The sequence below is a fragment of the Petaurus breviceps genome, unplaced genomic scaffold (assembly GCF_028583685.1).
Source record: "Petaurus breviceps papuanus isolate PSGF00001 unplaced genomic scaffold, PetGlider_PUasm1.0 227, whole genome shotgun sequence".
Lineage (NCBI taxonomy): Eukaryota > Metazoa > Chordata > Mammalia > Diprotodontia > Petauridae > Petaurus > Petaurus breviceps.
Window position 1 is genome coordinate 15,174,624 of NW_027185896.1, and position 21,919 is coordinate 15,196,542.

At 42.4% G+C, this 21,919-nt stretch overlaps 2 protein-coding genes across 4 annotated transcripts in view; one reads left to right on the forward strand and one right to left on the reverse strand.

Moving 5' to 3' along the window:
• Positions 1-104: 104 nt before the first annotated feature.
• Positions 105-21,038, forward strand: JMJD4 (jumonji domain containing 4). The gene is made up of 7 exons (XM_069095895.1): positions 105-306; positions 728-1,291; positions 2,993-3,158; positions 6,487-6,612; positions 11,456-11,723; positions 16,835-16,981; positions 20,706-21,038. Exons 2-7 carry the CDS (start codon positions 997-999, stop codon positions 21,009-21,011), a joined length of 1,308 nt encoding a protein of 435 aa, XP_068951996.1. The 5' UTR covers positions 105-306; positions 728-996; the 3' UTR covers positions 21,012-21,038.
• Positions 21,039-21,345: 307 nt separating this feature from the next.
• The window catches only part of ALS2CL (ALS2 C-terminal like), a 60,708-nt gene continuing 60,134 nt past the window's right edge, over positions 21,346-21,919 (reverse strand). For all 3 annotated transcript variants that reach the window (XM_069095892.1, XM_069095893.1, XM_069095891.1), the window contains exon 27: positions 21,346-21,878. The gene's annotated coding sequence lies outside the window, so the exon portion shown is untranslated. The remainder of the gene's footprint in view (positions 21,879-21,919) is intronic.

Here is a 21,919-nt window from a genome sequence, read left to right on the forward strand (position 1 = left end):
ACGCCTGGAGAGCGGAAGTTGCAGTGCCCAGCCCTTCGGCGTCGCGGTGGATTTTACGTCACACACCCAGGCTTCAAAGTTCCTAGACTGCTTCCCTCCTCGGCCGACCCTTACGAGCCCAGCACGGAAATGGCTCACAAACAGTGGGGCGGAGTAAGAGAGGCGGTCGTGCGCATGCGCAGGCAGGCTCACTGCAGTACCTGTTTCCCGGCTGTATGACTTCTGTCATCCCTCTGCTGTAGCGGGGCCTCACTCAGAGTGTCGCAGTCAAAATTGCCGCGTCTGGTGGAGACTTTTTTTCTTTTTGTAAGTAGGGGGCAATCCTGTGTAGAGCAAGAACTAGACCCTGGAGTCCCGCGTCTCCAGTTCGAATGCCAGCTTTGCCCACCACTTGCTGTGAAACCTCCAGCAAGTCTCACTCCCTCTCTGGGTCTGTGGTCGGTTTCGTTTGTTTTGTAATGACGCGTTTGGACTGGGCGATGTCAGACAGCCAGTAAGCACTTATTAAGCGCCTGCTGTGTGCCCTGCAGGCACCCAACAAAGCGCTGGGGATGCAGAGAAACGTACGAGACAGGTCCTGTTCACAGCCCGTGGGGGATGGGAGGAGTGGGGGATGGGGGAGAAAATACATGCCACCGACTGTTAGTGAGCAAGCTGTGTCCCCGCCGCAGGGCTGAAGTTCAGAAACGCTGTTAACTTGTTTCCTCTGTCTCTACTCCTCTCCTAGGTTCCTCAGCCGAGGTCATTACAGCGCGTTCCTCAGGATGACCAGCTTTGTGTCCCCAGCAAGAGCCTCCTGGTTTCCCGTCCTTCCTACTTCTGCTTTGGAAACATCCTTTGTTGGTGGGAATACCTACACACCATCTAAAGCATTGCAAGCCTCCCCTTAGCCAGAAGGGTCCAGAAATCTGGCTGGAAACAATTTGTTGAGCCAGATAGAGAAATAAAGGCTAGGATGGCCTCTTCTTGGTCAAGCAGGAACTAGCCTCACACCTGATGTGCCCAGGTGGTGACTCGGTCGAAATGGATTGGGAAACCTATGTATATGCCAACAAGTTCTTTGACAGACATCAGGGATCACCGCTGGCCTATGAGAAGTTTTGCCAGCCCCACGCCAGTGTTGACTATATCAAGGCAGAATCCTTCACATACTTGGACTTTTTCAAAGGGTACCTGCTCCCAAATTTTCCCTGTGTTTTCTCCTCTGCCTTCACCGAGGACTGGGGAAGCAGGAAATACTGGGTAACCCAGGATGGGAAACCTAACTTTGATCACCTTCTTTGGAATTTTGGTAAGCATTTCAGCCAAAAATGGTTCAGTGTAAGGGGCAAACACTGATGGGTATGATTGTCCTTAGAGGAAAACACCTTCAACAATCAGTTAGCAAGTCCCTGTTGTCAGTGTCTTGGACCTGGACACAAGATCTGGAAGTGTAGACAAAACTTCCCTAAGGACACACAACTCAAAGGAAGCCAGAGACCCAGGGGAAGCCCCTTGGGAAGCTTGCTTCATTACAGAGAGATTCATCAGGCTGCTTTCCAGTGTCTGGACCATAGACTTAGTGCAGAAAGAGAGGCCCAAATGTCTCAAAGTAGTAAATGACAGGGCTAGGACTAGAACCTAGGTCCCCTGACTGCCAAGTCCAGGGGCCTTTCCACTTTCACAAGACACTCAGCTCTGCACCCCAGGGAGATGCATCCACTCTGTAAACAGCAGCTTAGTAGCTTTAACCTACTTACTGCTTTTTTAATGATATGGTCAAGATCTGATTTATGGTTCCTTAATTTTTTTAAAGCAAGGTCTAGATGTACTGTGAGGAATTACCCAATAGAATGTAAATGATTTAGTCTTTACCTTCAGAGAGTTTACAGGATGATTTTTGAGGAAAGAATACAAACAAATGTCCAAGAAAAAGGAATAAAATAAATGTAAAATAAAAAGTGGAGTGCTGAAAGCATCTAACTCATTAAAAATAAACCTGGTCAGCAGCTCACTCGTTGTTTATAAACATAGGTAGGGAGTCTTTCCTTCCACTGAAGGAGCATAAAATGAGGTAAATACAGCTTAAGTTTTTATAGCAGTTTGCATGCTTTCACATCCATGTTGAGGATAAGGTAACCCTAGCAAGTAGTATATTCATCTCATAGATGAATGGATGAAACCAAAGTTCAAATCCTGCCACTGGATTTGGACTCCTGGGTCAAGTGGTCTTTATACCATCCCATACTAGAGACATTTACCTGCCACCTTTTCCTCCCTTCCTTCCAATCTTCCCACATTGACTGAGTGACCCTGGGTGAGTAACTTAATCCCGGGAGCGCAAGACAGCTTATCAGACTAGGCCTTAATGGAGCAGTTGCTGAGTACCAATGAAGTCACATATTTGATTTTTTTATAAAGTCCTCTCCATAGCATGTTGAAATCTGACTGTTCTTTTATCTCAGAGTTGGTTTGGTTCCCAGCTGTGTACTCTTAAGATCCTGAGTGACTAATATAAAGAAAAGGTAATATATTGATTTACATGGGTTTGTCTTTTCTCCCTAAGTGTATCCTAAGCTCTTTCAGGGAGGGTCCAAAGTGTGCAGAGGGTCATTGCTTTTCATTTTGGATAGGGCCATGGGGGAAGTTCTCTAACAGCCTTTTATTAAGCACTTACTATGTGCCAGACACTGTCCTCGGGGCTTTTTACAAATTTTTTCTCATTTTATCCACTCAGCAGCCTGGGAGGTAGGTGCTGTTATTATCCCCATTTTACAGTTGAGGAAACAAGACAGAGGGTAAGTGCCCTGCCCAGAATCACAGCTAGTAAGTGCCTGAGGTAGGGTTTGAACACAAGCCCTCCTTACATGCTCTGCGTAGCTGCCTGTCTCCTAGTAGGAAGAAGAGGGGCAAAGGCCTTCTAGAGGAGGGTGGGAAGAGCTTCAAAGGTAGGAGCAGCTCAGCTAGTGCTGTCTTCCGGCAAGCTGGTAAGTAAGATCTGTGTTTGTTGCAGGGGATGCAGTAGTTCCTGTCGCAAACTGCAGTGTCCAGGAATACAACTCTAATCCAAAAGAACAGATCCCACTGAGGGATTATATAAGCTACTGGAGAGAACACATCCAGGGTAACCACTCTTCTGCCAAGGGATGTCTCTACCTCAAGGACTGGCATCTGTGTAGGTAAAAGGCACAGTGTTGCTAGACCAACGAGTACTGACTTGACCTTTGTCAGTTTTCTGAAAATTGACAAATCCATTTTACCATGCACCAGAAATTGACTGTAATGGAAAAACAAAAGGCAGGAGTAGAATTTAATAAAGGTAATTTGAGGAGAGAGAGAGTAGTAGCAGCAAAGAGAAGGCCTTTCTCATGTAATGGCACCTGACCGAAACCTTGAAGGAAGATTAGGGGAGAGGGCTTAGTGACATGGCCATGTACTCTCTGAAGGAAGTCTGTCAGTGAAATGGTTAAAAATTTCAATTAAAATGGGAATCATCTCCTCTCTTCTCCCTGTCATTGACATTGTCCATAGAGGAGCTCTCAGATCTTATTTTGCTAAAATTCAAAATATCTGATAAAGTCTCAGCTTGTATATTGATAAATTTATCTTCAGAGTAGAGGAAATGATGAGAGGAACTTTTTCATTTGGACCTAAAGTTGAGGGCATTGGACTAGGTAAGTCCCTTCCTTCTCTGACGTTTTATGATTTATTGAAGCCCAAGATGAAGGGAAGTGATAATAAGAGAAAATATCTGACTGTCCTAAATGACCCAGATGAATTATACCCTAAACTATTGAAACAATTTGGAGGTGTCATGAAAGAACTATGTAAGCGTAACAAGATGACTCAAAGCTCCTCCAAGACAATGTGTTCCAAGTGCCAATTTGTGCAGTTGCATTTCTTTTCTTCTCATTGGTTGGGGTAGGGACAGGAGAGAGAGAGAATTTGAAAGTCAAAATTTGTAAAGAATGAATGCTCAAAAATAAATAGTTTTAAAATAAAAGAAACATTACGTACAATAGAAGTTCAGAGGAGAGAGATTTTAGAAAGGGTTTAAACGATCCAATAAGAATTCATGAAAGAGCCCTCACATACCTGATTTCATAGTGTTCCATTTGTCAAAATATTTTAAGGCCAAGTTCAAATGCCAGTTCCATAAAACCTTACCTGATGCAAGTGGCCTTAAATGATCACTCCCAGAGCACTTTTTATCTCTCTTATAACACTTTACCTTCTGCCTAGGTACAGTAGGTGGATTAAGACCAGGTGTTATACTTACCAAGTGTTGTTGGCCTTCAATTGAAAGCTACAGAAATAGTATAATTACTATTCTTGGAGTGGGGAGCCATTAGGGTTTTTGAGCAAGAAAATGATGACAGAAATAGTGATTTTTCTACAATAATGTTGAAATGTGGAGCAAAGATCCAGATGATCATTTTAACCTTGTCTACCAAACATACTTATAACAAAAGACATCATATTGAATTATAATACCTATATAAGTGTTATATACAGTTGCATTCAAATCACTTACTAAACAGTCAGCCTTTACCAAACCAGTGAAGATTGAAGGGGAGTGAAAAGGGGAAAATGAGCAATTAGGTATATTGTTTGCTCCCTATTGCCCCTTCTCAGCTGCCCCTCACACTATCTTCAGTAGCCACTCATCCTTCCAGGGTCCATCCATCTGTATTGACTTGTCTAGATTCTTGTCATATGCTGGTCTCTATTTTTTTGCAAAGTTTTCTGTAAAAATAATGAGAACACAATCTTGATTTGGAATTATGCAACGTCAGCATGAGAGGAGACCTTAGAGACCACCTGGTCCAATTCTCTCTCATTTTGAAGATGAAGGCCCTAAGGCACTTCTCTAGTTTTCCATAGTTTATTGCCAAACTGGGGCTAGAACCTAGGCTTTCTGATTATTCCATGTTCTTTCCACTCTACCACAGTGCCCTCCAGGAATAAGTGTGTACTGTAGGATTCCAGCCCATTCCTGAGTCAACCATTTCTAATAGGAAGTTACATTGGTATCTAGACCATCGATCAGCAGGCATTTCTGAAGCATTGGCCACGTGTAAAGAAAACAGCATGGTGTAGATGCTAGAGACAGCCTCAAGACCATCAGGACCTGGATTCAAGTCCCTCTAACATTCTGGCTATGTAAACCTGGGCAGCTTAGGCTCTGGCTGCTCCAGACATCTCTTAAAGCTATAGCTTGCAGAGAACATGCTGATCTGTATTGGTAGAGACAATTTACTTATCTGAGAGTTCCCGATGCCAATTAAATAATAGGTCCCCAAAGGGCAGTGGGCTGCTTTTCTTCTTCTTCTGAGGTTTCTAGGTTGGGTGAAGCTTTTCTAGAAGTAGAGCTCAGGAGCCCCCACTGTGCTTCCCCCATTGATTATCAGGTAAGAGGACAAGAGATGAGAAAGAGACTTCTCTCCTACCCACCCCCTAACCCTAAAGGAATTCTCTTTTGCCAGATTAGCTGGAGTTCCCCCACCCATCCCCACCCCCTGGGTTATCCCACCACTAAAATCCTGGATTCTAAACTGGCCTGCTATTTTCTGTAAGACCCATAAGGCATGACTAAGGCTCATCAGCCAGTCCCAATATACTTTCCACATAGCATCATCAATAACTTTTGTTCCTTCCAAATTAATCAGGATTTTCTGTACCAAGTTTAATGCTGTTCTATGACTGATATTCTCACCTAATTGAGGTACCAGGGCTAGAGTGGGGTTTTTGCCAATTATTTTATGTGGAGTGGGATGACTGATTCCTCAGCCCTCATCCTTGCACAAGGACAGAAATGAAATTGCCCCTGCCCTCAGAGAGCTTGCAAAGTGATTTGGAGGACGGGATAAGCTAATCCCAGGGCACCAGGAGGGGCCTCCATGTAGGAGGAGCTACTTGAGCTGAGCTTTGAAGGAAACTAGGGATTCTAAGAAGTGGAAGTGAGGAAGGAGCATGGTCAGGCATGGGGGAGCCATGGAGGTCAGAGGGGGCTAGTCTGACTGGACACTGCAGTGTGTATGAAGGGGAGGCACGTGTGACAAGAACCTACAAAAGTCAGTTGGAGCTGGGCCGTGAAGGGCTTCCAGGGCTAATCACGAGTTTGGCCACTGGGGTTACTGAGCCAGGGAGTGATGTGGTCAGATAGGGTCTGTGCTCTAGGAATCTCACCATGGCAACTTTGGAGAGAGGTGAGCCTGGAGGCCAGGGCCAATGTGGAGCATTGCAAAGGAGTCACAGTGCTCCTAGTGAGAGGGCAGAGCTGAATGGTGGCTGTATGAGTGGATGTGTGAGAGATGCTGTTAAGGTAGAATCAACAAGACTTGGCAGCTCATTGGATCTGGGGCATGAGAAAGAAGGGGGGGTCAAGGACAGCTCCTGCACTTGGGAAAATTTATCCAAGGAAAGAAGATGGGCACTAAAAGCTATAGAACTGCATGGGGTGACCTCCTCCCGTGTTTTCTCTCCCCCTGTCTTTTCTCTTCTAAGGAGTTTCCCAGACCACCATATATACACCACACCGGTGTATTTCTCATCTGATTGGCTGAACGAGTACTGGGATGAACTGGCGGTGGATGATTATCGTTTTGTTTACATGGGGCCAAAAGGATCATGGTAAAACTGTGTTTTGGACTCTTGGTGGTGGTGGGGCATGTGGGGTATCTTCAGCTCTATGGGGGAGCTTCAGGCTCTGCTCCCTCCAGTCTGCACTGCCCACTACTGCCAGGCACTTGGGTGACCTTGACCACCATGACTAACTGAGTGGTGATGAGCCTTTTGGTTTCTTGCTAGGCTGGTCCTCAGAATTTGGATACAATGTGACTCCCAAGGCTAGTACAGGCCTTCCCAGTGTGACAGCACCTGCTATCCCTGTGCTCTGCTGAGATGGCCTTTATAACCCAAGATCACTTCAGTATCCCATGGAGACATCTTTCCTACAATACCACTTTTCATTATCACTCTCTTCATCAATAAGTTTCAGTGGCTTCCTCATAGCTAGGAAATAAATCCCTTATTCTTTATAACAACATTTTCCTGTCCTCTGTAATGTTAGGAACCTACCTTTTTCTCCTTTCCTTCCACTGTTCCCTGATACAGACAACCTTCTAGTCTAGGTAGGCTGACTGCCCTCTAAACATACCTTATGGTTTCCTGCCTCAGTACCTCTGCTCATGTCCTTTGCCATTTCCCCCTTATCTGGTGTGCCTTCTCTAGCCTTTCTGTTTTGCCTAAATCCTAAGCATCCTTCATCCCTGGTCCCTGAAGGATCTGGTCCTGGTCCTTGGGAATCATTGGTCTGCAGGTACTTGGGATCGCAGCTCCTCCACCTTTCACAGCCAGTTCAAAGTTTAGGCCAGGGGCTCTGTCACCTTATATTCCTTACTAAAATTTCCTGATTCCTGGCCTCTAAATTAAACGTTTATGGCTTCTCAAGTCCAGAAATAAGTATATCCAAAATATATTTACATACCTACCACCCCTCTGTTCCTGACATTGCTGCTGTTGTTCAGTACATGTTCTGCCTTCTCAGCATCCACTTCTTTTTCCTCCCCTCATTCCCATTCAAAACCATGGGAATGTGTTTTAGGAGGATATTCAAAACAAAAAACAGAATTTATAGTTACATGCAAATTCAGAAAATAATTCAGAATTACCTTACAAGGTAAGTGCATATGAAAAAAATCTACCCCAGACTAGGTGGGCCTAAATTTATTGAGCTAATTCATACTGAGATCCCCTCCAACCTAAGCTTGACCATCATTTACCCTTCTCATCTATGAGAAGCAGTCACTGCATGCCTTCCTTTTCTGAATCCAGATAAGAGTGGACTCTACCCTTCAGAATAGACCTAAGCGAAGTTTGGGATTCACCCACCTGCCAAATGCTGCATGTTTGGATCTAAGGACCAGATGTATTGATCTTTTCTTATCTCTGCTGGTCTACTCATTTATTTTCTGGGTTTTTTTTTTAATCCAGTATCAAATGGTTTTGATAATAACCATTTTATAACATAATTTGAGGTGTAAGAATACAAATAACTTCTTTGCCCCCATAATCCTTTGATTATTCTTTTTTTTTAATTTTTAATTTTATTTTTTTAATTAAATTTTATGTTTACTTTTAGTTTACATCATTCATTTACACAAGATTTTGAGTTGCAAATTTTCTCCCTGTCTTTCTCCTACCCACCACACCAAAACAATGATCCCGCTGTATATCCCCTCCCCCAATCTGCTCTCTCCTATATCCTCCCTCATTCCCCCTCTGACTTTCCAGTGGGGCAAGATGGATCTCTATATCCCAGTGCCTATATATCTTATTTCAGAGTTGCATGTAAATAATAATAATAGTTTTTTTTAAACATTTGATTTCAAAACTTAGAATTCCAGATTCTTTCCCTTCCTCCCTTGTCACCCACCCTTACTGAGAAGATAAGCATTCGATATAAGTTGTACAGTGTAGCTACACAAAATATTTCCATAGTGAATATATTGTGAAAGACAGACTATATTTCCTCTATCCTATCCTGCCCCCCACATTCTATTCTCTACTTTGACCCGGTCCCTTTTAAAAAGTGTATGCTTCTAACTTCTCTTCGCCCCCCCCCCAACCTTCCCTCTCATCCCCTTCCCACCTACTCTCCTGTAGGGTGAGATACCCTATTTAGTGTGTATGTCATTCCCTCCCTAAGCCAAATTCAATGAGAGTAAGGTTTATCCATTCCCTTTTGCCTTCCTGTTCTTCCCTTCCATTGTAACAGTTTTCCCTTACCTCTTTTATATGAGATAATTTACCCCATTCTGTCTTTCCCCATCTCCTGTCATTATATTCTTCTCTCACCTCTCAGTTTCACCTTTTAAGTATCATGCCTTCCTATTCTATTGGTCCTGTGCCCTCTGTCTATGTATACCTGTACACATATATACACACACATATGTATTCATATGCCCATATACCCTCCTATATAGACATATATGTGTGTATACATATACATATACATATATATATATATATTCCCTTCAACTATTCTCATACTGGGAAAAGTTTCATAAGTTACAATTATTGTTTTTCCATGTAGGAATGTTAATAGTTCAACTTTGATAAGTTCCTTATGATTTCTTTTCCCTGTTTACTTTTTCATGCTTCTCTTGCTTCTTGTATCTGAATGCCAAATTTTCTATTCAACTCTGGTTTTTTCATCAAGAATGCTTGAATGTCCTCTATTTCATTGAATGACCATATTTTCCCCTAAAACATGATACTCAGTTTTACTGGGTAGGTGATTCTTGGTTTTAATCCCAGCTCCTTTGACCTCTGGAATGTCATATTCCAAGGCCTTCAGTCCCTCAATGCAGAAGCTGCCAGGTCCTGTGTTATCCTGATTGTGTTTCCACAATATTCAAATTGTTTCTTCTTGTCTGTTTGTAATATTCTCTCCTTAATCTGGGAATTCTGGAACCTGGCTACAATATTCCTAGGAGTTTTCTTTATGGGATCTTTTTCAAGAGGTGATTGGTGGATTCTTTCAATCTCTATTTTGCGCTCTGCTTCTAAAACATCAGGGCAGTTTTCCTTGAGAATGTCTTGAAGGATGATTTCTAGGTTCTTTTGTTGATCATGGCTTTTATGTAGTCCAATAATTTTTGAATTATCTCTCCTGGATCTATTTTCCAGGTCCTTGGTTTTTCCAATGAGATATTTCACATTGCCTTCTATTTTTTCATTCTTTTGGATCTGTTTAATAGTATCTTGATTTCACTAGCTTCCATTTGCTCCAGTCTAATTCTGAAGGAATGATTCTCTTCAGTGAGCTTTTGAGATTCTTTTTCCATCTGGCAAATTCGACTTTTTAAGGCATTCTTCTCCTCATTGCCTTTTTGAGTCTCTTTCGCCATTTGAGTTAGTCTATTTTTTAAGGTGTTATTTTCTTCAGTCAGGTTGTTGACACTCTTTTCATGATTTACTTGCATCATTCTCATTTCTCTTCCCAATTTTTCCTCCACTTCTCTTATTTGTTTTTCAAAATCCTTCTTAAGCTCCTCTATGGCCTGTAAGCAGCTCGTATTTTTCTTGGAAGCTTTTGGTACAGGAGTTCTGACTTGATTGTCTTCCTCCTGTTCCATGCTTTGATCCTTTTTGTCCCCAAAATAGGAATCTAAAGTTGGATTGCTGTGCTGTACTTGCTTTGCTTCCTTTGCTTGCTCATGTTGCTAGTCACTTACTTGACTTTTGAGCTTTTTGTCACAGTAGAACTCTGCTTCCAGAGAGGAGAGCTTTGCCCCAAATCTCTGGGATTTTCACAGCTGCCAGAGCTATTAGTTGGCTGCCCTCTCTAAAGCCTTCACTGGCTCTGACACCTGGTCACATACCCCAGGACCTTCACCCTAAACCAAGCAGGTTAAAGCAAGAGCGATTACCCCTCAGACTGGTTGCTTAGTCCCCCTATAATCTGCAGGCCAGGAGCTCTGAAGCAGCCAGGCGGTGGCAGCTGCACAGCTGCAGCACCTCAGCTGCTTCTCCCTCCGGGGGCAAAGGCCGAACCACACTCTTGGACTCTCTGTTCCCTCGAAGTCTACACTGACCTCTCACTTTGTCTTTGGCATTTATGGGTTGATAATTCTGGAAACCGCCACAGCTGCTGGTGATCTACTCTCCTGAAGACCCTCCAGCTGCTGCTGGTCATGGTGCCCTGAGGCTAAAACCCCGGGCTCACTGTGGGCTGGGCTCTGCTCCCAGCGTGCTGCAATGGACCCTTCCTGTCCACCTGCCAGGCTGTCTTCAGCAGGAGGTTTGTTTCTCTCTGTCACTTTGTGGGTTCTGTAGCCCTAAAGTTTGTTTAGCGTAATTTTTTATAGGCATTTGAGGTGGTTATGGAGTGAACATAGGGAGTTTTCCTGCTTCTCTGCTGCCATCTTGGCTCAGCCCCCTCTCGTTTGGTTATTCTTGCCCATTTTTTCCTCAGTATAAATTTTATCACTTGACTTAAGAAGGCAACAGAAGCTAAATGAAAGACTGAAAGAATCATTCAAGAAACAGTTGTAACAGCAAATGGAAAAAAAAAAATCTACAAAATTGGAACTTTTTTTGCAGGCTATTGATAATAACAGTTCACAAAGTGCTTTAAGATTTACAAAGTACTTTTCTCACCTGCTCTGTGCAATAGTGTATCAGCCCCGTTTTACAGATGAGGAAACTAAAAATAAAGAATATAATGTGACTTACTCAAGGTTACATAGCTGGTATCAGAGACACAGCTCAGATCTAGGTCTTTTTCTCCTACTAATGTTCACAGATTTTGAAGTATCATCAGTATTACCTTGACACCTATGATGGGAAGATTGGTTAAGGTTTTATGGATATGAAAGATGGGACTAAACTTTCCCTTGTTTTGTGCCACAGGAAATTTATTTTTAAACTGAATAAAATTCATAGTGTAGCTCATTGGCTTACTCCACAGGACCCCGTTCCATGCTGACGTCTTCCGCTCCTACAGCTGGTCTGTCAACGTCTGTGGAAGGAAGAGGTGGCTACTCTACCCCCCAGGGCAAGAAGAGAGTCTCCGGGATTATCATGGGAACCTGCCCTATGATGTTACTTCCTCTGCCCTCCTGGACATCAAAGTGTACCCCAGGTACCCCCAGTGCTGTCCACCTATTGAAATCATCCAAGAAGCTGGGGAGATGATCTTTGTCCCCAGTGGATGGCACCATCAGGTTTACAATCTGGTAAGATCCATGAAGCCTTCTCTGTTAAGCTTTCCTTTATTCTCTGTCCTTATATTACAGATATCTTCCACCACAGATTTCTCCTAACACTTTGTCTGGACTTCTCCTTAGCACTGGACCTAGAGTTAGGAAGATGTGAGTTCAAATTCGGCTTGAACCTTGGGTGACCCTGCGTCACCTGTTTGCCTCAGTTTCCTCAACTGTAAAGTGGAGATAATAATAGCACCTACGTCCCAGGGTTGTTGTGCAGATCAGATGCTTAGCACAGTGCATGGCACATCATAAGCACTCTATAGATGTTCGTTATTATGATTACGCATGTATGTTTTATTCTCCACACTGGATGCTAGCTAGCTCCAGTACTTACTAGCTGTGTGACTGAGGGCAAGTTACTTAACCCCTTAGAATCTCATTTAATCACCTGTAAAAATAATAGAGATTATCATATCTGCACTGTCTACAGGGTTTTAGAAGGAACCAAATGTGACCTTTGTGGAACTTTAAATGCTATAGAAATATGATTTCATATGGAAATATGAATTCAGAATTATTCTAACCACTTAAAGTTAGGCTCTTTGTCATTTTTGATTTTTGAATCCTCAATGCCAAGTCAGGGGACCCCCCCACATAGTAGTGTTTATTAGATGTTCATTGAATTGAGTTTAGGCTGAGAGAATGAATGGGTTTTGTTCATTTAACTGAGAGACAGATGGGTCCTGGGTTCAGATGTACTCTTGACATGGGAATAACCATGCCTTTTATACCTACCTGCTTCAAAGACTTACCATAAGGATCACATGAGAAGATAACATGTAAATACTTTTGAACCTCAAAACACTATGAATGCTGTTCTACGCACAAAAATGCTGTGAATGTAAATCTTCCGTGTGTTTTATTTTTTCATCTTTTTTTTAATAATATTTTTCCCACTTACATGTAGTTTTTGATTTTAAATTAACATTTTATAGGATCATAGAGTATAAGATTAAGAGCAGGAAAAGGCTGTGGAGGTCAGCGACCTCACCCCTCCATTTTGCAGATGGGGCGCTAAGGCCTGAAGAAGCTGGCTTGCCCTGGGTCTGGGTCTAAAGCAACATCTCAGTGCTTGCCAGTGCCTAGCCCTATGCCAGATGACCAGAAAACAAAGAAAGAAAAGGCACAGTACTTGCCCTCTAGCAGCTCACATTTGAGTTGAGGAGATAAGATACACTTGAAAAGAGTGGTGCAGAGTCAGATGTTCAAGTGCAGAAATAACAAACTGTTGGCCAGGGTTGGAGCATACATGAGAAGGGCCAGTAAGAATGTATGTGCCTCACAGGGCCTGCAACTGAAAAGGAAAGGTGGGGAGGGGGCAACTGTTTGAGCGTATATGTCTACCAAGTTAAATAACAAGGAGAGAAGCCACAGTGTGGGTAGAATAGCAGTAGAGAAGCCAAGGAATTTATAGGAGGAAAAAGTCAAAGAAAGGAGCCATTAATAAGAACCATGACCTTGGATGCCTGTATTCAGATGCACAAAGAATGGGTTAAAAAAAAGGGGGTGGTGTTTAATGAGAGATCCTAATATGAGGAGGCAAATATGATCTCACAGATATCACCAAGACTGATAGGCTAACACCTGGGAGTGGAATATGGACCCTGAAAGGTATGTTTTATTCAAAAGAAAGAGTTGGAAGTAGGGAAGTAGGGATGGAGAAGTATCACATATGAAAAGATTATCACATGAGGAGATCCAGGAACCAGGGAGGGGAACCTGGTAGAGAACATTTGGGTGTCATGGCAGTACACTCTTGACCACTTGGACAGAAGGAAGAGCTCGATGACATCACACATAGAAACATGATTTGGGCATGGAAAAGCATGACATATAGTAGAGATAGGAGACTTAAGTATCCAAACATCTACTGGAGCTCTTGGCCAAAAGCAGAACTGCTAATGATTTATTAGATTGCTCATTGACAATTTTATACTTCAAGAAATGGAAAAAGCACCACTCTGGATGTGATTCTTATCAACAAGGAGGAACTTAATGAGTGAAGTAGAAGGAACTTTGGTAGCACAAGCAGGGAGGAAGCAAACGATGACCTTTCTGTCTTAAGAGTTCATGACAAATAAAGGAAGGAAAACCAGACGTGGTCTGACATGTGCCTTGTTTTGAGGAAGATCAGAATGTAAAGAGTTTAGAGGAAGACTAGGTAGTATCTTTCATGGAACAAAATCACTTATTTATGTTAATAGGTAAGATTTTCTCAGAGTTTATTAAGCAATTAGAAGTAACTGGGGTAAACTTCTTTATGAATTTCCATTGCATTTCCTTTTGGTGAATCAAAACATTTTAAATACATCAACAAACAGGAAGAAAAAGCTTTACATAATGAAGCATCAGGATGAGTTTGGTCCAGACCAGGGACAGGGAACCTGTGGCCTCAAGGCCACATGTGGTCTTCTAGACCAGTTTCCCCACCCCTGGTCCAGACTCTCCCATAACATCTAGCTTGAGGCATCATGTTATAAAAACCAGATTGAGGCCAGGGCATGAACTTGGGCTGGCTTCAACAGCAGCTGGACAACATCTTCCTAGGCAACGGAGAGTACAGTTTATGGAAAACAGGAGTGACCACAAGGATGCTGAGCTACAGGCCTTTTCCCTTCACTCCGAAGTAAAAAGAGAGTTCTTAAATAGAATTACTTACACAAATCCAGCTTCTACTAAAAATCTGTGTGGGGAATCAACTCAGGAGGGATGGGAAGTTCTCAAGTCACTGAAAACAGTTCCAATAAGGGAAAGGGACAGTACCCTGAAGAGAACAACGTGAATGAACAACGAATTCATAGAGCAACTTAGGTTTTGTGTGTGTGGTTTTTTATAGGCTTGTATTCAGAAGGCTGCTGCAGAGGTGAATGGGCTAAGAATTCCAAAACCATGACACAGGCCTGCAAGAGTCAGAAAACTTGGAATGAGCTGAGACTGTTTAGGAAATCTAAGAACAACCAAACGGAAGAAGATGAGAGGGCTGCATAATAAAAAGCAGACTGAAGGACTTGACTTAATTTGCTTCTGTTTTCTGTACTAAGGACATCTTTAGAAAAGATAGAATTAAAGTGACTTGAGTAGAAATGAAAGCCTAAGTTGGGAAATTCTAATAAAGGAGTACCCAGAGGCCTTGAATTCTAAGTCACCAGAGCCAAACAAAGTACATCCCAGGGTACTGAACTGTTAGGTGTGGTTGCATGACCTTCGTCAGCAATCTTTGAAACATCCTAGTAAAGGACTTATGTGGTATCTGTTTAAAAAGAGAGAGAGAATTGGGGCAGCTAGGTGGCACAGTGAGTAAAGTGCTCACCCTGGAGTCAGGAGCACCCAAGTTCGGTTCTGGCCTCAGACACTTAATACCCACACAAAAAAAAATTGCCGCGTAACCTTGGGCAAGTTACTTAACGCCAATTGCCCTCCAAAAAGCCAAAAAAAAAGAGAGAGAGAGAGTGGAATCCTCAAACCAGTGAACATAACTTCAGCTCCTGCCAAAATCCTAAAACTTCAGACAATGGATGGTGACTGAACATCTGGAAAAGGAAGATAACAGCTCATGCAGAATGCTCTAATGGATCTAGATTTCAATAAAGTATTGATAAGATGAAATATTCATAGAAACAAATGCCTTTTTCTTGAGTTCCAAAAGTCAGCTTCAAATTCAGTATCTATATAGCAGCTGGATAATTAGTGGATTGCAAGCTCAGTATAGTCAGTAGTGTGACCTGGCAACCACAGAAGCCACTGAGTTCTTAGACTACTTTAAATAGTATGATGTCTAGAAGGTGGTGGTTGTTTAGTCATTTTTCGGTCATGTCCAGCTCTTCAGGACCCCATTTGGGGTTTTCTTGGCAGAGATACTGGAGTGGTTTGCCATTTCCTTCTCCAGATTGATTTTACAGATGAGGAAACTGAGGCAAATAGGGTGAAGTGATTTGCCCAGAGTCACACAACTAGTAAAAGTGTCCAAGGCCAGATTTGAACTCCAGAAGAAGAGTCTTTCTGATTCCAATCCCAGCACTCTTATCTACTGTGCTACCTAGCTGCTCCAAAAAGAAGGAACGAGATAATAATCCCACTGTACTCTGTCCTGGTGAAACCACCTCAGGAGTGTTCTGTATTTAGTTCCAGGGCCATATTATAGCAAAGGTACTTATAAGACAAAGAGTATCTGATGGAAGGCAGCAAGATGGCAGAAGGCCTCAAGATTGTGCCACATGACGATTAGTTGAAAAGGCTGGAGATGTTTAGCTTGGAGAAGGGAAGAAAGGATTTAGTGGCAACATCATAACAGTCTTCAAATATTGGAAGGCTGTTCTGTGGAAACGAGGTTTAGACAGTTCTGTCAGGCTCCAAAGGACACAACTATTAGCAGTAGGTAAAAACCACAGTGACAGATTTTGGTTCATTGGGATGTGTCTTATAGTGCTGGGCTTAGAACCAGGAAGCCCTGGGTTCAGACTCTACCTCCAGCCCTGGTTGCCCATCAAATTGTTAACTGACATATGCCTCTCTAGGGGGCCTTTACACTTTCACAGGCACTTGTAAAAGGCTAATCATAGCACAAATTTGGTCTCCGGTCCTCTACCTTTTTTTTTTTTTTTTGAGACAGGGTCTCTCTATTTTAGCCAGGCTAGAAGTGGTACAGACACCCAAAGGCCTAGTTTGTCCCAGTTTTGATTGAAGCTTTAATGTGCTCTAATTTTTCTGTCCTGGATTGGTTCACCCCTCCAGCAGACTGGTGACCCTTTATCTTGGTGCTCACCATGTTGGTGCCAGATTTAACATAGATATCCAATCTGGCTTCCCGCATTTCAGTTCCTCACTCAACAGCTGGGCATGCCTCAGTCTCCCCAGCAGCAGGGGCCACAAGCATGCACCACTATCCTTGGCTTCTTTTCCTTATCTTGACAGGAATGAAACTTGAGAATTATCTCCTTTGGAGTCTGTCTTCTGGTGATTAAATGCTGTTGGTATCTGTTAACTCTTTCAGAATGTCACCCTTTGATAACCTCTGCTGGCCATTTAGGGATCCTCTGAATACTGATTGTAACCCAGTTCCCTGTGAATCATTCTTTCAGGATGATACCATCTCCATTAATCACAACTGGATGAATGGCTGCAATCTAACTACCATGTGGCACTTCCTCCAGGCCGAACTGGATGCTGTGCAACAGGAAATCCGTGAGTGGAGAGACACTATGGAAGACTGGCATCAGCACTGCCAGGTAGGACGGGGACAAGATCATCATATTGCTGGTTTCCTCTCTCAAACCATGGGTGAAAACCAGAGTCCTAGAAAGGGTCTCGTTGTGGGTTCCTTGCCTCCTGCAAAGAGGGTGCCCTACTTAAGACAGTGAATATATGTCATTTTTTTAAAAAAAATTGTTATATCGATAGGGGCCTCTGAAGCATGAAGGTTACTCTGAGTTCTGATAGTAGAATGAATTTGTTTTCTGAGGACCAACCCAGCTAAATATGGAGAGGTTTATCACCAGAGACTCATCACTTGGTATTGACCCATCACTTGGTCCCAGCAAAGAAACATAAAAAATGACTTTCAACTCTGTGCAGCCCCTTTCTGTTTCTTCCGTGTTAGTAGCAGAGTAGCCAGGAAAGGGGGCAGGGGTGCTGAGACTTACATAGTTTTAAAGATAGTCTATAAACTTTCATTTTGGATATTCTGGATATGAAGTCATTCTCCAGTGACCAACAAGTTGGCATGCTGCTAGAGGAACTGAATCATAACAATATTGACATTCTCACTATAAATGTAACCAGAAGACAAAAAGAAATTGCAACTAAGTGGAAGGATGATTCACAGGTACCCCTTGAAGACAAAAGAGTTGGCTTTGTCATGTTCCCCAAGGCCACAAGAAGCATCACTTCATGTATGTTTGACATCTATTACAGTACTCAAGAAAAGTATTCTCAAAACCATGAAAATAACAGCTTAAACATGAACATCAGTTGCAGAGTGAAGAGGTATAGAAATTCTGAATCAAGGTATACTCTGATACTCGGTGACTTTGTTGCAAAAGTGAGCAAAGGCAAGGATGGTGGAAAATAGGTTGGAAAGCTTGTTTCAGAAAAAAAGGATGGGAAGAAGCCAAGCCCTTTAAGTTCACTCAGAAACTTTACATCTTTATATTTTGAACATTCTCTTTGAGAAAAAAATTAGTGGTCTCTGGACATGGCAGATACCAAATAGCATCACAAAAAATGAAATTGATCAAATTTTCATAGACTTGCCATTGATGAGGAAGCTATTCCTCAGTCAGTTTTCTGTATATAATTAAGACCACCAGCTTGTCAGAGCAAAGATAGAAGAATAACGAGAAAATGATATGGCATACCACTGAAAATTTTATTCTGAACTAATCAAACAACCAATTGATAATGAAAGTTGGGGTTGGGAAATGAACAACAAAAATCACATGGATACAAGTTGTAACAACTTTATGCAGCAATTTAAGCAAAATAAATCAGTTGCCATAACAAGACCAGAAAGAGCCTCTGACTTGCTTGCCAAGCAGAGAGAAATGGTGGCCAAAGGCATTTTAAACTCCTTTGTAAAATCTTTATGAAGGATAATAGATGAAGATAGAAAAGTTTTCTCATAAAGCAGAAAAAAAAACAGGCTAGAAAACTAGAAGACCAACTAAGCAAAGTCATCCCAAGGGCATTTAAAGACAAAAATGGGAGGACAACAAGCAGAAGAAAATGGAAAAGGTCTGCAAAGAGCATTTATAAAAACTGTCTTAATCATCCGTGACAATGAAACCATCACACTGGGACTTTTACATCATGGTCCTAAATGTGCTTGTAGGAAAGGTAGCATTGATACTAAAGAGAATAATGACAAAAAAGCTGTGGACCAAGTATATATAAAGGAGATCCAAACTGGAAGTGCCACAGTTTTGAGATTGTCGAGGGAGGGATACACAAGGTATCCCTTGCGAAGGGAGGGAAAGATCAAAGGTGTGAAAAAATCTAGGACTTTATCAATACCAAAAAAAAAAGGCAACCGGGAGAACATCAGTAGCCATAGGCCTACTTTTGCATCTATGCAGAATTTTTATTAGAGTCTAATACACAATCTAAACACAAACTAACAGCATCCTTAGTGGGTGTATTAATATGGAGCAAGCAGGCTTTCCCAAGGGACATTCAGCAGTGGGTCAGATCTTTTCCATTTTACAATTGTAAACAAAAGATGTGAAGAACACAAGATTCTATTGTGCTTGTTTTGTTGATTGTGAAAAAGCATTTGATTGAGTAGAACAAAAGACCACCTTAAATGCCCTCTTCCAGCAATGTTTCCCATCCATATGGTAAAAATCGTTTATGATACCTTGAATGACCTAATAACAGAAATAAGCTCTGATCATAAACCTCAGCCACCACAGGCATTCACTGCTGTGATAAAGCAGTCTGCAAAGTTCCAAGTTGAAGAGGGATCCACTGTGGATGAATGGTCTTCCAGAGGCTGCTTGGTTGAAGGCTATTGCCCAGACAATGACAAGCATTTACATGAACAAACTTGCTTGTCCATTTGCATGTATACTTGGCACAGATGATGATGATGGACAACATCTTGGGCCCAGAGTTACACAGGAGAATGAACTTTGTGAAACTGTAAAGCATCTTAATGACTCCAGACTTGCCTTTGTAACAGAAGCCCATCTGTCATATACCAGCATCCTACAAGTGTTGCTATATGACATCAAGGGATGGAATGCAGCACTTTCTGAAGAATCGAAATTAAATTTCACAGAGGACATTGTTGGTGTTAGTAGGTTCTACCATGTAACTAGTGAGGAACTTCAAAGGAAAACATGAGTAAATAATGTCATTAAGGACATATATCACAGGAAGATGTTATCACATGGCCAGAAATGAGGAATGACAAGTGGACAGCCATAGTTCCCCACTGGCATCCTAATGTCTGGAGGAATCAAGGAAGGCCTCCAGCACACTGAGTGAATTGTGGTGAACTTAAGGGATAGTCGTGCTCAAGAGTCTCACAAGTTGGCAAGAACGGATGAGCTATAATTAGCTTCATTGAGGGAAACACCAAAACAAGATCAAAGGCCTTTTGAGTTTCCCTATAGGACTAGCATAGTTCTACTGCTTTATGTTTGTTTGGTTGGATTGAATTGCCTATTTCTGGATCATAAGGCAGGCCTGGCTTGGGAAAGATACATTCTTAAAATCATTTGAAAGTTGCCCCCAGCCCAACCATCTAGCAGTAATGCCCAGCAGTTGTCAGAGAAAAAACAAACTATTCACCAGAGGAAAGGAACCTTAAAAACTTTGTCTTGCACCCAGCTCTGAGAAGGATAAAGCAACAAATGGGAACAGGGGCCTTGTGCCTCATAAACTGCTAACCAACCCACCTTGAGATCAAGGATCTGTGCTTTATAATTTAGCCTGCATTTTTTTTGGTCTTGGTTCTGTTTTTTTCACTTCCGTTTCTTAGTAAAAACCCCATCCTGGTCTCTGGTACATTGAGAAAAAAGGATTTATTTATGTTCAGGCCAAAGTAACTTGGGAAATCAGAGAGCCTCTAAACTCCAGGCATGATGGTGACAATGTCTGATCTCATTACCAGATTGAAGTGTGTCAAAGCAAGGACACATAGGCAAAGACTAAGATACAGTAGAACATTCACCTCTGAACTCTTAAGGTGATTTATCACTTTTGTTCTTTATTTGGCATGCATTCAAATACTGCCTTAGGACATTATGTGGTCACATTTTTATATCAATTTTCTCCAACTAAATTATGAGCTACTTGAGACCAAGGAGCCTTTCTTAAACTGTTTCTGTCCCAGAGGTTCCCAACTAAAGGGTGGGTATATGCTCAAAGGGTCCTTGCAAAATTTTTATTGAATGAAGTAAGTGTCATTTAAAGCATAATCTCATAATATTTTTTCTTTCTCATCTTCAGGTGATCATGAAATCATGCACTGGAATTGATTACAAAGAGTTTTATAACTTCCTCAAAGTCATAGCAGAAAAGAGAATTTCTGTCCTAGAAAAGGCTCCTGAGACCAAACCCGTGGAAAATGTTTGCACTGACAGCCCTGGGTTGGGCACCCACCATGCAGCTTTTGATTTAAGTCGAATTGCTGATGTATTAGCATCCTTGATCACAAACCCAGATTTCCAGACACTAGAGATCAATGAATTTTCACCACCCCCAGAGGACCTGTTCAACCACCTGAAAGAAATAATAAATGCTGCTTCTTTCTAGTTATGCTTTTTAAAAGTAGCAAGAAATAACTGTGAATGGGTATCCATCAGTGCAGTCCACCTTGCCTCAAAGTGGATCTTGAACTTGGAAGTCACTGGGAATTCATATCTAGCTCTGCCATTTACCTATGTGACCTTGGGGAGGTCACCTAACTTCCTCATTTGTGAAATGAAGTGGTTGGACTAGATGAGCCCTAAAGTCCCTTCTAGCTCTCTGGGTTAGTGATACTAGGAACATAATTTAAATGAAAAATAATTTCCTATTCCCACAACTTCCCTGAGATCCATTCTAGCAGGATGAGTGTGATAAAAAGAAAAGAAGCTAACTTCAGAAGTTCTTCTAGCAGATGTTTATTGACCTCTGTTCTTGGTGTGACCCTGCAGAGCCAGGACAGCCACAGACCTAAAGGCCTAATGCAGCATCTCTCCATCCTGGGTAGAAGCCCCACCTCCTGCATGGCCCCCCCAAAGCTATCCCATGCCAGCACCAAAGGCAGCACTGGTGACCTGTGAAGCAAAGCAGCAGCAGCTCCCTCCCCTGCCCATCAGCTTGCCCTCCAATCCCCTCTCTTCTGGATTCACCCCATGTGACTCTACAAGCTGTGCTGCTCGCTTGGTGATCTCCCTGTGTTATCTGGAAAATAGCTGCACTTTACTCCAGGAAAAACTGCCCCTTGGCTCAAAGGGGTCTTGGTCTGTTGGTGTGGAGCAAAGATAATGAGACTGGGCCACATGTGGGAAACAAAGAGACCTGAGTTCAAGAGGAAAGGCCTCTGCTTTCCACCTTTCTCTCCCTTGGCTCCTTAGAAAAAAGTAGAAGGCTGGAGGGGCAAGGGCACTCAGGACACAGGAGGACAGTTATTCTTGCCTAGATGGCTCAGTCCTGCCTCCAAGCACAGAGAATCCAGC

What these genes read in the sequence shown, in the direction of transcription:
- JMJD4 (XM_069095895.1), top strand. Translation starts at nt 997, where the DNA reads ATGTGCCCAGGTGGTGACTCGGTCGAAATGGATTGGGAAACCTATGTA. An exon ending in AAGGACTGGCATCTGTGTAG is followed by an intron (nt 3,159 to 6,486) that starts GTAAAAGGCACA and finishes TTCTCTTCTAAG; the next exon opens with GAGTTTCCCAGACCACCATA. An exon ending in ACTGGCATCAGCACTGCCAG is followed by an intron (nt 16,982 to 20,705) that starts GTAGGACGGGGA and finishes TCTCATCTTCAG; the next exon opens with GTGATCATGAAATCATGCAC.